A 16,477-nucleotide genomic window follows, 5' to 3' on the forward strand; every position below is an offset into this window, starting at 1 on the left:
TCATCCTAAGATTTTTTTTTTCTTTTTTGATAAAACTTCATCTTAAGATTCACAAACCCCTACATGGTTTTAGTATAAATCTAAATATACCCTCCTGATATCCTCTACCACCCATATTTCCCATTCATTGTAAGAATCGCTATCCTCTCTTGTAATTGCACGATGCAGTACTGCATCATGCGGCGCAGTAGACAAGGCCATGTGGCACAACGGTCCCACATGATGCACATGGCTTCTGCAACCGCTGCACAATGCAGTACAACACCGTGCAATTACTGCATAGGATAAAAATTGTCATTGTAACGGGAGGAAAACTCGATCTTTTTTTTTAAATCATCTATTTCTTTTTATCCAAGTTCCTTAGCTTATTTTTAGGGTTTTCTTAAGTATCTATACTTTTTATCCACATCAAGAATTTGACAAACAAATGTTAATATAGTTATAAATTTTATAAATAAATAGACTATGACTTCGTAATAAATGTAGTTAAATGAATTCTGAGATCTCAGATTATGATGAACTGTTTTTTTACTATTATTTGAAGAAGGATGAGAGTATCCAGTTCTACACAAATCATAAAACTCTCCCTAGCTAGATTTGCACTCATTTCCTTGGATAGGGATCCTCTCCAATGAGCGCATCGTCCAATGAGCATCCGATGGTTGCGCTGGCTGGGCGTGCACCAAGATGTGTGCCAGCTAGCCCAGCCATTGGATGCCTCATTGGGTACTCATTGGGCGATCTCCTCGTTGAGATATAAAGGTTTTCAGCCTAAACTAAGCCAACCATGTGGCAAAATAATGTACAAAAAAGTTTTGCACTATAAAGATGGTGCACTGGTTTTAGGTATCAGTATCGGACAGATATGTATAGGTATCGGTCCATATTGGATGGTTTTGCCCTCATAGATATCGATATCGTATTTGACAATTTTATCCTATGTTGGTACCATGTCATAGATCTGGTAACAACCACTTATCCACCTGCATTGGTGCTGACCGATATTAATACGAATCAGCCTAGACAATCGATTCGATACTGATACCTAAAATCCTGAAGATGATGAATGATTTATATGGGAGGATACATGATTGAATCTAAAGTTGATATTTAATTCAACCCAAGCTTTATTGGACCAAAGTAATCCTTGTCCTGTTCTACCATCATTGATGGGAAAAATTGGGAAGTAAGGCAAGCGAATTATATAATCAAAAGATTAGTTTACTACGTAAATTTCGATTAAAGATGCCTCATTAGTTTATTATAAACTATAAAGTATATTACAACTAATTTAAAAAATAAAATCAAGGGTAAAAGATTCGTGGATAATGTATAGATTGTTTCGCACTCAAGACACAGATTTAGAGGGACCTGATTTTCCTACAGTCATGATGGGAGTTAGGGGATCAAACCCAACGAAAACAGGGGGTTTGGTCATTTCATGGAGGAACCCCTAGGTAATATATTGTTTGTTGTCCCTTAGACTATGTTTGGAAGCCAAACAAGATTAGACTATGTTTGGAAGCCAAGACAAGAAAATAAAAGATGAGAAAAAATTTGAATTTTTTTTCGTGCTTTAAAAAATGGCTGCTTCAAAAGTCAACCTAGAATACATTCTTTTGATTTATCTACATGTAATCTGGTAGAGCACAAAAGTATCACAAAATATGATTGGGTAAACTTTACATTTAGAACGTCAGCCAAGCTAACCCACAATTTGGTCCGACCCAGACAGACCCGGTCCAACCTTCTGTCTTAAATATTTGGTCAAACTGAGATGAATCACGATGGACTTGGCAAACAGCTTGGGATGACCAATACTTGATTGTCAAGATTCAATCTCAAGCCCTTGGCCTTGCTTATATACAATTTCTTTACATTTGACTTTTGTTCGTTGACCAACCTCGCTAAGCTTCTCTTTGCGTTTGCTCTGAACGGACAATTGGTCGCCAAGAACCCGTCTACCAAGTGCAGGTAAGCCTCCAGGTCATGACAACATGCCACATCAGCATCTGGCTTTAAATAAGGTGACATCTTGCTGTCCACACGTAGTTCTGTTCCCACGTGTGCGTACGCCCATGGCATGTTATCCAACACGTTCAAAACCCCTGCAGCCACTTTAGAATTGTTTCTTAGTTTCTGGTCTAGCTCTTCACTCACGAACATTCCCGGAACCCTCGTGATCAGATCTTGCGAGTTCACGATTCGTAACACTTTGACACCGTTATTGCTGACCCGGTCCGCAAAAGCCCGGTTCCCGACTCGAGGACCGCCGAAGGAGAAGACCGCGATCGGCGGCATTTCCGGCTCACAGGTACTCAGTTCATCGGCGACTAGCAGAGCTAGAGCTGCACCGAGGCTGTGACCCGTCACCGTGATGCTCGACGTCTCACCCTTGTATAGCTCCATTAACCTACGTACCTCTCCCACCACCGACTCGGAAAGACTCGGCATGTTTGAACCGGGGGTCTTGTACAAGCTCTGGAACCCGCACTCCACCTTGGCCGGTTGGTTCGGTCCAGAATTTTCCTCTCCAGGGACCTTTACAAGGACATCCCTCATGTTCTCGGCCCACTCTAGACAGGTGGCAGTCCCACGAAGAGCGATGACTATGTCTCTTCTTCCCATTCGTGATATCTCCCTCTGGTCATCGCAAACTGCGACATAGCCGGTCCAGCTTGACCGCTGCGTCATCCACCCGAGATCGGGGGCCAAGTCATCTACCCAAGAAGGTAGTCCTACTGATGACGTGGCGTAAAGGCCCTTGGTGACCTTGTAGGATCTATCAGGTAATGCCACCTGGCGAGGCAAGGGACCTTCTTCTTCCGACGTGGCAGGGTTGGAGTGGAAGGTGTGATACGCGGCCTGGATGAATTCCCCATATCTGACGACTTCTCGGCGGAGATTCTCATCCAACGGATCGATGAGTCCTGCCCAATCGTTGCAACCATGGTACTCTCGCCACCGACTGCCGAGATTATTCCTCGGGGAATATTCCACCCACGATTTCGAGAGGAGGCGCTGAAGGCGGTTCAGGTGTCGCGGTGACATCTCCTCCGCCGCCTTCATCTCCGGCCAAATTGTTGACAAATTCAAACCTTGGAAGAGATTTTTAGCCCTGTTATCCGGTGACGACCCGTTGCAGGAACCATTAAGAAGAGGTTTTGTGTCATGTTGTTGTAGCGGTGGTGGGGACTGCTTCTGGAGTAGCTTCTGGAGGTTGGAGAGGTGGGTCCGAGTCTTCTCGGTACTTAACGTTTGAGTCGAAGCAGAGGCCCTTGTGAGAGGGTTTAAACGAGACCCACAACGAGAGAAGCTTTTGGAGCGTGCTGCCTGAAAAGCGAGTCCGTTCTGGGTTGGAATCGCGGAGGAGATCATAGATTTTGTGTGATGTTTGTGTCTGAGAAAGAGAGATGGGCCTTCGACTTGGAGGCGTTGAGAGAGGAGGCGATCGAGAGACCTTTCCGATTAGATTGGAGATTTGGAGTGGAAGACCAGGTGAAGGTGGAAGAGCAAAAATCCAAAGTCCTTTATATAGATGGAATACTTGGAGATTACCCCTGCTTTTATAAGAAAATTGCAAGAATGCCTCCTAGACTTGGAGAAAAATAACATGTATAAAATATAGACTATAGAGAAAAGTATTGGTCCATCGGTTGACTATATAATATTGTTCGAAGCCTAGGGTCATTTTTGGTAGTCCAAAAACTATAATTAACGCACGCACGTTTCTGTCTGGTTGTGCATTTGGGCTGCGCCTAGACACATGGGGTGGGACATGGGTGGGATTTCGATCATTAGGGGGCGGGCCGGTATTTCTCCCACCACCATGTGTTTGGGTTCATCATGCGCTCCTAGTGCAGAGAACTTTATCTTTTAATTAATAAATTTATAGTAATTAAGAATTTCTTGGAGGTAGGTTGATTTATACAGGTCGGGTTGGCCCAAGCCTTTTAAAATCGCAGCCCAACCCTGAATCCCCTTAACTGAGCATAGGCCCGACCATGAGTCCGGCCGGGCTGATCCTTATATTGCTCATATATATATATAAGGATATTCATGTGTAGAAGTTTATTAAATAAGAAGTTTAATTTGTGACAATATAATCCTAAGTTTGGGTATCACTAGAAAGTAGAAACAGCATGTAGGTCACATTGCCTGAAATGGGTCAATTATGTGAGCGTACATAATTTAGATTTAACATAAATAAAACCCATTTAAGAGTAATGAAACCCTATATGTTTAGCAATTTAGCTTCATGTATGGATGAGCCCAAAAATAATGAAATATAATTAGAATGCTTTCATAGAGGATGTTATTCTTATTTTATTATTATTACTTCTCCTATTCCCCCTTTATTGTTTTTTAAATAAAAATTGGTTTTTATAATTCATATCCAGACCTACAATCCAATTCAAACATGCCATATTGAAACTCAGATGCTGGTAGTTGGAGGCTCGTATAATTGAGCCTAACCCCCAAGAGGTTTCGAGTTCGCGACCTCCTGTTCCTTATTTAGTTTAGGATCCCCAACCACCCTCATTAAAAAAAAATTTATATCCCACCAACATGAGAATCTTATAAGAATCCAAACATATTACTTATCATCATTCATCAGCAATATCAAAATTAAATTGACTACACATTTGATAATGATAAGGTACCCATTATACCTATTCGGGAAAAAAAAAGGTGATAATGTCTTCCTCTTTTGATAGACTCCACACCTCTCTATTGGAAAAGGCAAAGGTGCGCGTGATAATTATAATCTATTCTTTCCATGATAACCATAGGCCACACACCTTTATTGATAACAAAAAAAAAAAAAAAAGAGTTAAAAAAAGATGATAATTTATTGATTTAATTACTCTTTTCCATCCTTTTCGATTCAAAATCTGATTAATTTTATTAATAATAGGAGGGTGAAGATGGGATGTAGGACACGGACCCGCATAACACGTTGAGCGAGTGTGCAAACTTATTATAGTTTATAATTCACGTGTTCACGTGGGAAACGAGAAGCATTTGAGAATTGAGTCACCAAACAAAACAAAAAAAAAACCATCAGATCATACATATAATGGTGTGCTTTATTAACATGCAGACGCACTACTCTTTTGTGGAAGAAGACTAAGAGATAAAGAAAGATACAATAATAATGAAGAGAAAGAAAAAATAAACAAAAAGAGGATAAAGTACCGATGAAGGGAAAGAAAAATTTGCTACGCTAGAATGTCAAAGCCTCTCTCTTTCTCTCTCTCTTTCTCTCTCTCTGTGTGTGAAAGAGAATCAGATTTTTTAGAGTTGATATTGTGTGTGTGTGTGGTGGGATGGAATGGGATGGGATGGGATGGGATGGGATGGGGAGGTTGGGGTGGGAGGGAGGATTCTCTACCTCCTATCATGCGGAGAAATGATGTGAATATTGTAGATATTTCATTTTGTTATTTGGGATTCGTATATAGTTAACAGTGAACAAGTGTACTAAGACGATGGTGAAGATATAGTTTTATAGTTGGGAGGTCTCTTACGAATAGGGTAGTAAGCGGATTGGATTCGATTCGGATAGTGCTATATCCGTATCTGTTTTCGTTTAGCTTTCAAATGAATTCGGATATTGCTAAACGGATACAGATCGGATATTTATCCGTTTACATATAAATATAGCTTTTCGGATAGCTATAGCCTATTTGTATCTACATCCGTTTAGTTTTCAGACGGATTCGGATAATGCTAAACGGTTACGGACACGGATATGAAAACGGATTTTGACTATTCATTTATACTCCTACTTACGAATCTTGGATGGATATCAAGAATCATTCTTTAGAAAGGTTGACCAAATCTACGGTTAGTCAAACGATCCTCAAACTCATTAGAGTTTAGAATTATTCTGAAGAACCTATTTAAATTGACTAGTTTTGTAATTAAATGGTTTTTATCATTAAAATTCTTGTATTAAAATATAATTGAAAGTTATATAAAATGATTTAAAATTATCAAAATACCCTTAGTAGGTTGACGTACTGTATCTACGGTTGGTCAAACAATCCTCAAAGTGATCAAAGTTTTGTAATTAAATGGTTAATTTTTACCAATAAAATCAATGTACGTATTAAAATATGATTTAAAAATGATAAAATTATTTGGTTATTAATTTATAAAAATTTAACATCCAGTCTTTAGATACTATTTCCGTAATAATTTCCAATTCCTTTCCATTAGAAAATATTTAGGACTAGCTTATAAATGCTTTTTGAATCATCAAATGCCCCTTTCTCTTTCGTCAGATTCCAAAAAAGGTTCCTTTATTCATCCAAAAATGCACTCTGGCATTGTATGGTAATCCTCTCCCTTAAGGATTTGGATGCAAAAAAGTTGGTAACAAAACTAACAAGGTCATCTTTTATGTGTTCCCAATGTTTTTTTTTTTTTTTTTGGTAAGAGTGTTCCCGATGTTAGGTTTAGTTAAAACTGTACGTGTATCTTGTATTCATTTAGGAAGGGAATAGTACAATTGAATGGACCTATACAAGGTAGGTCTAAACAAGGAAATAAAAAAAATAAAAAAAAGGTAACAAATATTTATATAATATTACAACTAACACACTCGTGAAGATAGATTAGGGAAAATCAACTTGAGTTTGAACACCAACAAATGAAACCAGCCGATCGACCATGCATTTGGTAAATAATTCTACAAGATGATGCATGTACTGATGGAACAAAAAGAAGAGTGAAATTACCACGAAGCAAATGGTGATGACGAAAAAAGTAACTATCAAACATGTGTTTTTCATTCGTGAAACACACATCATTGTGAGCAATTTGAGCAACACTCTTGTGGTCACAATATATGATGTTGGAGAATGATGTCTTGAGATTCAAGAGGTGGGCTTGTAAAAAATCACAGTAATTTCAACTTTATTTCATTAGATTGTATAATAAAAGGGTTTTTTTTGTTCCCTTCCTAATTTTGTATTTGAAGAATGACTACATAAAAGGCCAACTCTGGAATTTATTTTGGATCAAACTTGAGATGAATCATGATGGACTTGGCAAACAACTTGGGATTCCAACTGCTTGCTTTTCAAGATTCAAACTCAAGTCCTTGGCTTTGCTTTTATACAATTTCTTTACATTTGAACCTTGTTCATTTACCAACCTCGCTAGGCTTCTCTTTGCGTTTGCTCTGAACGGACAGTTTGTCGCCAAGAATCCATCCACCAAGTGCAGGTAAGCTTCCAGGTCATGACAACATGCCACATCAGCATCCGGTTTTAGATATGGCGACATCTTGCTGTCCACACGTAACTCTGTCCCCACGTGCGAGTAGGCCCATGGCATGTTATCCAACACGTTCAATACCCCTGCTACCTTGGAGTTTTCCCTTAATTTCTGGTCTAGTTCTTCACTCACGAACATTCCCGGAACCCTCGTGATCAGATCTTGGGAGTTCACGATTCGTAACACCTTGACACCGTTATTGTTGACCCGGTCCGCAAAACCCCGGTTCCCAACTCGAGGACCACCGAAGGAGAAGACCGCGATCGGTGGCATTTCCGGCTCAATGGTACTCAGTTCATCGGCGACTAGCAGGGCTAGAGCTGCACCAAGGCTGTGACCAGTCACCGTGATGCTTAACGTCTCACCCTTGTATAGCTCCATTAACCTACGTACCTCTTCGATCACTGACTCGGCAAGACTCGGCATGTTTGAACCGGGGGTCTTGTACAAGCTCTGGAACCCGCACTCCACCTTGGCCGGCTGGCCCGGCTGGTTCGGTCCAGATTTTTCTCCTCCAGGGACCTTTACCAGGACGTCCCTCATGTTCTCGGCCCATTCTAGACACGTGGCAGTCCCACGAAGCGCGATCACTATGTCTCTCCTTCCCATCCGTGATATCTCCCTCTTGTCATCGCAAACCGCCACATAACCGATCCAGCTGGACCGCTGAGTCATCCATCCGAGATCGGGTGCCAAGTCATCTACCCAAGAAGGTAGTCCTATTGATGACGTGGTGTATAGGCCCTTGGTAACTCTGTAGGATTTATCAGACAATGCCACCTGGCGAGACAAAGGAGATTCTTCTACCGATGTAGCAGGGTTGGAGTGGAAGGTGTGATACGCAGCCTGGATGAATTCACCAAATCTAACGACTTCTCGCCGGAGATTCTCATCCAACGGATCGATGAGTCCGGCCCAATCGTTGCAACCATGGTACTCCCGCCACCGACTGGCAAGATTATTCCTCGGGGAATATTCCATCGACGATTTGGAAAGGAGACGCTGAAGGCGGTTCAGGTGTCGCGGTGACACCTCCTCCGCAGTCTTCATCTCCGGCCAAATAGTTGACAAATTCAAATCTTTAAATAGATTTTTAAACCTGTTTTCGCGCGTCGACCCATTGCTGGAATCAATTTGAAAAGGTTTCGTGTCGTGTTGTAGCGGTGGTGGGGCTTGCTTCTGGAGTAGCTTCTCGAGGTTGGAGAGGTGGTTACGAGTCGACTCGGTATTCAAAGTTTGAGTTGTAGCAGAGGCCCTTACAAGAGGGTTTAAACGAGACCCACAACGTGAGAAGCTTTTGGAACGTGATGCCTGAAAAGCTAATCCGTTCTGGGTTGGAATCGTTGAGGCGATCATAGATTTTGTGTCTTTGAGAGAGAGAGAGAGTCAATAAGAAGCGCAGAGGCCAGAGGGTGTTCGAGACTTGAAGGCCAAAGACCTTTCCGACAGAATGGATTGTATAAGGCGGTGAAGGTGGAAATTGAAACTGGGAAGATCGAATGTCCTATATTTATAGACGGAATGCTTGGTGATTAGGAAAATTATCTCCTATTTTTTAAAGAAAATTGCAAAGAAAGCTTCTTAGGCTTTAAAGAAAATAATATTTAAAAGGGCAATCGTCCTTGGAATTCTCAAAAAAGTTTAATAAATATATATTTTTTTTGAGGTCAACAGTGTAATAAACTAAACATAATAATACCGTTTGACCAAAAATTGTTTGGCATCCAAGCATAGTTATTCTTTGTGGTAAGGGGCATGAAATAATTCTACACAGATAACAAATCTGAATTATACAACGTTAGAAGTCCAGGAGTGGAATTTAGTCAAATTGTCTTACATGTTATTGACAGAACGATTCTATCTGGGAGATGGACAAAACCATAGAAAATTGATCTGATAATGGAAGTTAATTACTTAAATTAAATTTAGAGGTTCAAACTTCAACCATACGTAGAGGTTTAGTTAAATAAGTAACTTCGCAACAAGATAATCGTAAGTGGTCCCACTAGAAGAACCAATGTTTACATAATTGAGATTTCAAAATAATGAAACCAAATTTGTTAAGCAATTTAGATTAATGGTTTACCTCTAAATAATAAAATAATTTTAAAATACTTTCTAGGAAGATGGGATATTTGTTTTACCTAGTTTTCCTTTTTTTTTTTTTTTTTAATGCTAATTAAAAAAGGGTTTTATAAATTTCATGCCTCAACCTACAGTCCTATCATAACATATCATATGAGATCTTGGGTGACTCCATCAAATAGAGGAATAAATACAAAAAGTATTTCTAAAATTATTACCATAGTTAGCATTTAAATTCAATAAGAAAATATTATCTCAAAATTTTTTTTGTTACATAACCTATCTTATATAGTATACATTTTCATCGACCATCCAATAAGAATCCACCCATATTAACTTTCATCATCATTTCATTAGAAATAGATATTTCATGGATAAGATTGATATATTATAAAGTATAGGGCTGATGTTCTCTGTGCCGCAGCGCAGCCTGTGCTACATGGGTCTGTCATTCAAGGGGCAGGGTGATCATTTCACCCACCCCCATGTGTCTAGCCGCAACCTGTGCCTCCGGCAAAGAAAACATTCTCCCTAAAGTATATTATAAAAAAAAAAAAAAAGAAGATAGATTACAAAGTAAAATATAACTAGTAAATAATGAATGTGATTAGTTAGATAATGACAAGTTAACAACCACAACTATAATAAAAAGTTGATTTGCATAAAAATTATAAAATTTGACATTGTAATCTTTTAAATTACTAAAACATCACTCTTTTAAGTTAGATGCCGAGGAGTGGAATTTAGCCAAATTATCTTACATGTTATTGATAGAACGATTCTATCCAGGAGATGAAAAGAACCATAGAAAATTGATCTGATAATGGAAGTTGATTACCTAAATTAAAATTAGAGGTTCAAACTTCAACCATACGTCGAGGTTTAGTTAAATAAGTAACTTCGCAACAACATAATCGTAATTCGTAAGTGGTCCTACTAGAAAAACCAATGTTTACATAATTGAGATTTCAAAGTAATAAAACCAAATTTGTTAAGCAATTTAGATTAATGGCTTACCTCTAAATAATAAAATAATTTTAGAATGCTTTCTAGGAAGATGAGATATTTGTTTTTCCTAGTTTTCCTTTTTTTTTTAATGCTAATTAAAAAAGGGTTTTGTTAATTTCATGCCTCAACCTACAGTCCTATCATAACATATCATATGAGATCTTGGGTGATTCCATCAAATAGAGGAATAAATACAAAAAATATTTCTAAAATATTACCATAGTTAGCATTTAATTTCAATAAGAAAATATTATCTCAAATTTTTTATGTTACATAACCTATCTTATATAGTACACATTTTCATCGACCATCCAAAAAGAATCCAACCTTATTAACTTTCATCATCATTTCATTAGAAATAGATATTTCATGGATAAGATTGATATATTATAAAATATAGTGTTGATGTTCTTTGTGCCACAGCGCAGCCTGTGCCAAGACACATGGGTCTGTCATTCAGGGGGCAGGGTGGTCATTTCACCCACCTCCAAGTGACTAGGCACAATTTGCGCCCCCGGCATAGAAAACATTCTCCCTAAAGTATATTATCAAAAAAAAAAAAAAAAAAGATAAATTACAAAATAAAATATAAATAATAAATAATGAAAGTGATTAGTTAGATAATGATAAGTTAACAACCACAACTATAATAAAAAGTTGATTTGCATAAAAAACTATTATAAAATTTGACATTGTAATCTTTTAAATTACTAAAACATCACTCTCTCTTTTTTTTTGACCTTTTTGGCCCGAGGTCTAGGAATTAGGAAACATTTCTCCATTTTATATTGTAAGCCTCTAGCCTCTATCATTTTATTATTAGTAGTAGTGGGAGGGTGAGGGTGAGGGTGAGGGTGAGGGTGAGGGTGGGAATGGGACATGGATACGCGTAAACACGCTCTCATCCAAGTTAGCAAAATGATAACGTTGTAACTTGTAAACTTGTAATTCACATGTGAAACGAGAAACATTTGAAAATTTATAAGAGAGAAACAGTACTTTCTATCTTAAAAATAATAAAAACTTTTTAATGAGATCATTATTATATGCTACAGTGTGCTAGCTTTAAAGTTTAAAGTGCATACGCACTATACGCGGTCGGTGGTCCTACTCTGACTAGGGAACTAGAGTATCACTGCGAGGTTTGAGTTCTACAATTAAAAGAAGATAAATAAGAGATTTTTCAATATTTTTATGCTAAAGTTGAAAGAAAAAGAGGAAAACCTTTAAAGTGTATTTGCCCCCAATGGGCCAGTAGATCAAATCTCGAATCATCTTATACCCCAAAGGCATCCAGTAAAAAGACGGATGCACGTGCTAATGCGCAACGGATGAGCGTTCGGTAGGTCCAGCCAGTCGAGCCTTTGACTAAGCGCCGCCCTTCTGGAAATAGGGGCCCCGAGGGCCCCTTTTTTCAGTAGATGATATTTGGATGAAAGGTATTATCTCAACACTTCTTTTCTCTAGCTTGCTCTTCAAAATCGAATTTTGGCCTTGTTTTAGTCATCATCTCCTAATTTTTTTGTCTTTTTCAGACCCCAAGAATGGATTGGATCAAAACGATTTTCCTATTGAACCCCTTTGTGTCTGTATGAATCTCTGACCGCACATAGCTTTAATGTAAACCAGGGCCAAAAAAAAAGGCCCCTCCAACGCTACGGTTCTTCGTAAACTGGGACTACTTCTAGTTGGTACTACAACGCACAAGCTGTAAGAGAAATCTAAAGGTTTCCTTTATTGCGACGTACTCTATAGGCAACTCGTCCCCCTACACTTGACCTTTTCCTTGCTCTGGCACTGTAACTGGCACTAATTGACCAACTCATTCTCGATGAACAGTGGATAAAACAGCGGAGCGGATGAAGAGAAAAGAAAAGGATTATTCGCTCATAGTTTGAAATGGAATCATCCCCACCTTCCGAAGATTTCATAGTAGAGCCCGCCTGGTGATGGCCCGCGTACATCTCCCTTCTCCAGATATCCACCAATGACAAGGTAGCTAGGCCCTCCTTGTTCGACATAGAGAGCGCCCTGGATGTTGAACCACATTCAGAAGAGCGTGCCTGCTCACTCTTGTCGAAGCCTTCTTCTCCAAAGAGACTCACTTCTAGGGGAGTGGGGGCTCTCTAAACGCGAGCTTTTAAGGTCATTTTTCGCTCGTGTTTCATGCATGCCTGTATGAATTGCAGAAGTCATTGTTTCACGTTTCCAAATATTGCAATTCACAATGCCAAGTCGGTTAAGAAGAGAGAATCGTTGGTTCAATGGGCTCAAATATGGGCCTATTGCAAGGTGAAGGAGTGGAGCAAGCCTTCTCGTCGATTCGATTAAAAGTGTGTCTTTTACAGGTCTTATTTAACGTTTGAACTCTTTAGCCCTTGAACGATAATAGTAATTGGATTAAAGCAAAGACCGATCATGCCCTTTGCAATGCTTCGTGGATCTTATGAAGAGAATTCGCTGGTATCAAAACAAAGTCAAAAGCAGGTCTGATTCATGGCATTCTGAAAAGGCCTCATTGTGGGATGAAGAGGCGAGCTTCTATGTGGATAGGGCGTATCAACATCTTTTGCATCTTTTAAAGGATTCATAGTTGTGTTGGGTCCTGAGGGTCCGAAGGAGAAGATCAAAACCTAAATGTGCCAGGGGTTGATCGTTGAAGCCAGGGCAATAACGATGAAGGAATTTGAGTGCTGATGTAGCTAACAACCACCTTCATAGTCGATTGCTAAGTGGTATAGAGGGCGTCAGTGAACAACTTAAGTAAGTGACTGGTCTACACATGGGTTCGAATCCCAAACGAGATGTATATTAAATAGCGTATAGTAAGATGGGTTGAAGTTTTCGTCAGTAAAGTCCGATAGGAAGGACAAGCAGGTGGAGCCAGTGGTTAATCCGCGAGGGGAGCAATCCCTTCTGGAAATGGACGGAACTGCCTAGTGCCTTAGAAGGCTATAGTTTTTATAAGAAGTATCCTACAAGACTCAATAACGACTAAAAAGAAAAAGGTATACGAGCCAGTCAGGCTCCCTCCAGATAATTTTATTAAAGCTAAAGTCGATGGTTCCTGTCTTGGCTTTCCAGGTCACGCCGGCACGGGAGGTGTTACAGTCCTTCCTTCTAGAGGCATTCCCATTGAAACTACATGTCCCCGCTGTGGAGAGGAAGAAGAAACTCCATGCCATCTTCTCATTGAATGTCCTTTTGCAAGGTCAGTGTGAGAATTGTTTTCTACCTGTGCTACGGATGGTCTCGGCGATAAAAGTTTGGCAGATAAAAAGTAAGACCCAAGGACGGAGATCCCACCAAGAGGGCCGGAGATGGATTGGTTTAATACAAGTTTATATATTAGTTAAGGAAAGAGAATGTCAGTCTAAGCCCTATGATTCAGTATGTAGAAGATAGTGAGAAAGGACTCCCATACTTTTTCCTAATATGGGAAAAGGTGCCTACATGTCCTGTCCTTGCATGTGGATAAATGATATGACTATTTTAATTGTTGAATAGAGAGAGATTATGGTTTGGATATACCACATGTCAAATTTCAGAGTCTAATTCAATCAAAGACCCTCTCTCATTTATTGGCATTCATTCCATGTTTGTCTATACACACCTATGGTCATTCAACGCTTATTGTGCACTCTTCCATAACCCAAGATTTCAAAGCTATATTTTTTCCATGTGGCAAATTCCAATAGGGTTGAAACTTGACATATGTGTAGGAGACTTAGGACTCTCAACTTGTCCACAAAATTTGGACCCAATTGATTTATCACATCACAGTTGTTGGCTTTTAAAGTGAAAGTGTAGGAAAGGTTCCTACCACTGATGTGTAAGAATTGGGAATGGACATGATTTTTACATTATCACCTCTCAATATGGTAACTTTTAGTCAAATTTAATTGTATCAACATGGAGATATAAAATTGTGAAAATTGTTCAACCTTTGAAAATACAAAGACAAAAATCCTAACATTCTAGGTCATACATTAGAAATGAGATTTTAAACTTGGTAGATGGTTAACACAAAATAAAATATAGTGTTCATCTTATTTTTCTCTACTTGTGTGAAAGTTAAAAATCACATAAAAGGAAATTTTTGAGTAAAATCCTTTTTTTTTTATTTATTGATTTTACTTGAGGTTTTTCCTTCTAATTACCTATTGCACAAAGATTATTACCGGAGGAAAAACCCTCAGGTAGTACAACTTACAAGCTAGCCTTGGGCTAGGAATGAATTAGGGAAAAAACGAAGTTAACACTGCTAAGTCTCTTGATTTCTTTATTGATAAAAGAATGTATGAATGATTGATCTCCCTTACATGAGCACTAGGGCTCTTATTTATACAAGTTTGGGCCTAACCCCTTTCCTTTTTGGTAAGATGGTCCCCGCGTGCTCGGATTAGGAAACTATCATGAAGGACCAAGATTCTCTCATTAAATCTTGGGATCCTTCCATATGTGGCACGTGGGTTACGGTTAGCAGCGTGTTCCCACTTGGAAGTTTTACAACTGTCTTTGCTGACGTGTTCTGGTTGGTATAAACGTCTCGAGCGTGGCTCTTCGGATCTGAATTTAGGAACTGGTTTGCTTGTGGCCCAAGGGAGACCACGTGTAAGGCAGAGATTGGTCACATAAAAAGTAGTGTATCATTACCTAAAAGAGTTTTGGTAATGTTGGTAGTAAAATTATAAATGATTTTTTAGGGTTTGTACCAAGCTAGCTATAGTATTTGAACCCCCCAAAAAAAAGCAACTAGATGTGGTATCACTTAGTTTAAGTTTTAAACTGGTTTTGATCTTCTTGTTGATTGTAAGAATAGCCAGGGAATTAAATTAATCAAAGTTTTAAAACTCTGAATTCCATTCTAACTAAACTCCTATATTTTTTATTTTCTAACCATCAACTTATTTCTGCAACAATGGATTTTGGATGCACAGGTTCAGCATAGGAAGCAGAAGCCAGAGGAATCGAACAGGGAATCAAAAGTGCAATTTCATTGGGAAGAAGGAGAATAGAAATCTGGACAAACTTGATTAACTTAGTTCAGTGGATTTCAAATCAGACGGACCATCCTTGGCCTTGGCAACTGTTTACACTTTTATTTGATATCAAAACTGCCTTATTGAAGTTTGATGATGTATGTATTTTTAAGAAACCTAGGCATGATGTTTATATTGCTCACCAACTAGCTCAATCAGCTCGCATTCACTGCTACCAAGGTGATGTAAGTGATCACATTTCAGGTTTTCTTTAATAGAATTTTCTTTTTCCATCAAAAAAAAAAAAAAAAACTGCTATATTATTACTCAACCTCAAGTCATTTGAGGCAAACATCAAATCCAATGTCCAATTTGTCCTTTTCAAAGGGATATATATCTATTTGAATTGACCTTAATTGATTGTATCTTTCCTAATAGTAGTGAATTTCTATGTACATAAATAAATAAAACTCTGGTTGGATGCAGTGAATTTCTATTTTTTTTTTTAAAAACTAAATATACCAACTTTACTTGCACATGAAAGGATAATTAATAGAGATGTCAAATTCATTGGTTTCGTATGTGAAGGTTGTGGTCCATCATGCATGCATGAGACTATTCCTTTTGTTTTTTTAATTACCCCTTTTTTTCATGAGGCAATTAATTGTGGATATAATATAAGAATATATTTCATATGGGTTTCTCAAGAATTCTCTTTTCTTCTTGTCTCTCCCACTCTAAATTCCATTCCATCTTCAAAAATATTTATGAAAGTATACAAATATTTTTGGTCAATCATGAATTGTATCTAGACTTCCTATTGCGATTGGTGGCTGGACTTGACCTAGTTTTCGCAACAACAAACCATAGAATTACAAGTTGGTTCACTTTAACTATTTTTAATTAATTGCTCTTCCTAGTTATAGCATAAGATATCATATAATAATTGATAAATTATTCTCTTTGTAGAGCTAGCTGCCTAATTTCAATTTATTATTTTCATTAGTACATAATGTTGGCTGATGTGACCCAATTGCCACGTGCATTGCAATTGAGGTGGCATGTAAATGCAACGTTTCTTTGATGGAAGGAATGTAGGGATGGTTACAACATTC

At 38.5% G+C, this 16,477-nt stretch overlaps 1 protein-coding gene across 2 annotated transcripts; it reads right to left on the reverse strand.

Annotated features, from left to right (window-relative positions):
• Positions 1–1,703: 1,703 nt before the first annotated feature.
• LOC122663785 (phospholipase A1-Ibeta2, chloroplastic) lies at positions 1,704–8,709 on the reverse strand. Of its 2 annotated transcripts, XM_043859431.1 has the most exons (2): positions 7,810–8,709; positions 1,704–2,541 (listed from the first exon to the last, which is right to left on the reverse strand). In XM_043859431.1, the coding sequence occupies exons 1-2, from the start codon at positions 8,641–8,643 to the stop codon at positions 1,783–1,785; spliced, it is 1,593 nt and encodes a 530-aa protein (XP_043715366.1). In that variant the 5' UTR covers positions 8,644–8,709; the 3' UTR covers positions 1,704–1,782. The 2 variants fall into 2 exon arrangements, with proteins under 2 accessions (XP_043715366.1, XP_043715365.1); XM_043859430.1 differs by lacking the exon at positions 7,810–8,709 and having other exon boundaries at positions 1,704–3,460.
• Between the last annotated feature and the right edge of the window lie 7,768 nt (positions 8,710–16,477).

Source organism: Telopea speciosissima, chromosome 6 (assembly GCF_018873765.1).
Source record: "Telopea speciosissima isolate NSW1024214 ecotype Mountain lineage chromosome 6, Tspe_v1, whole genome shotgun sequence".
NCBI classification, from domain to species: domain Eukaryota; kingdom Viridiplantae; phylum Streptophyta; class Magnoliopsida; order Proteales; family Proteaceae; genus Telopea; species Telopea speciosissima.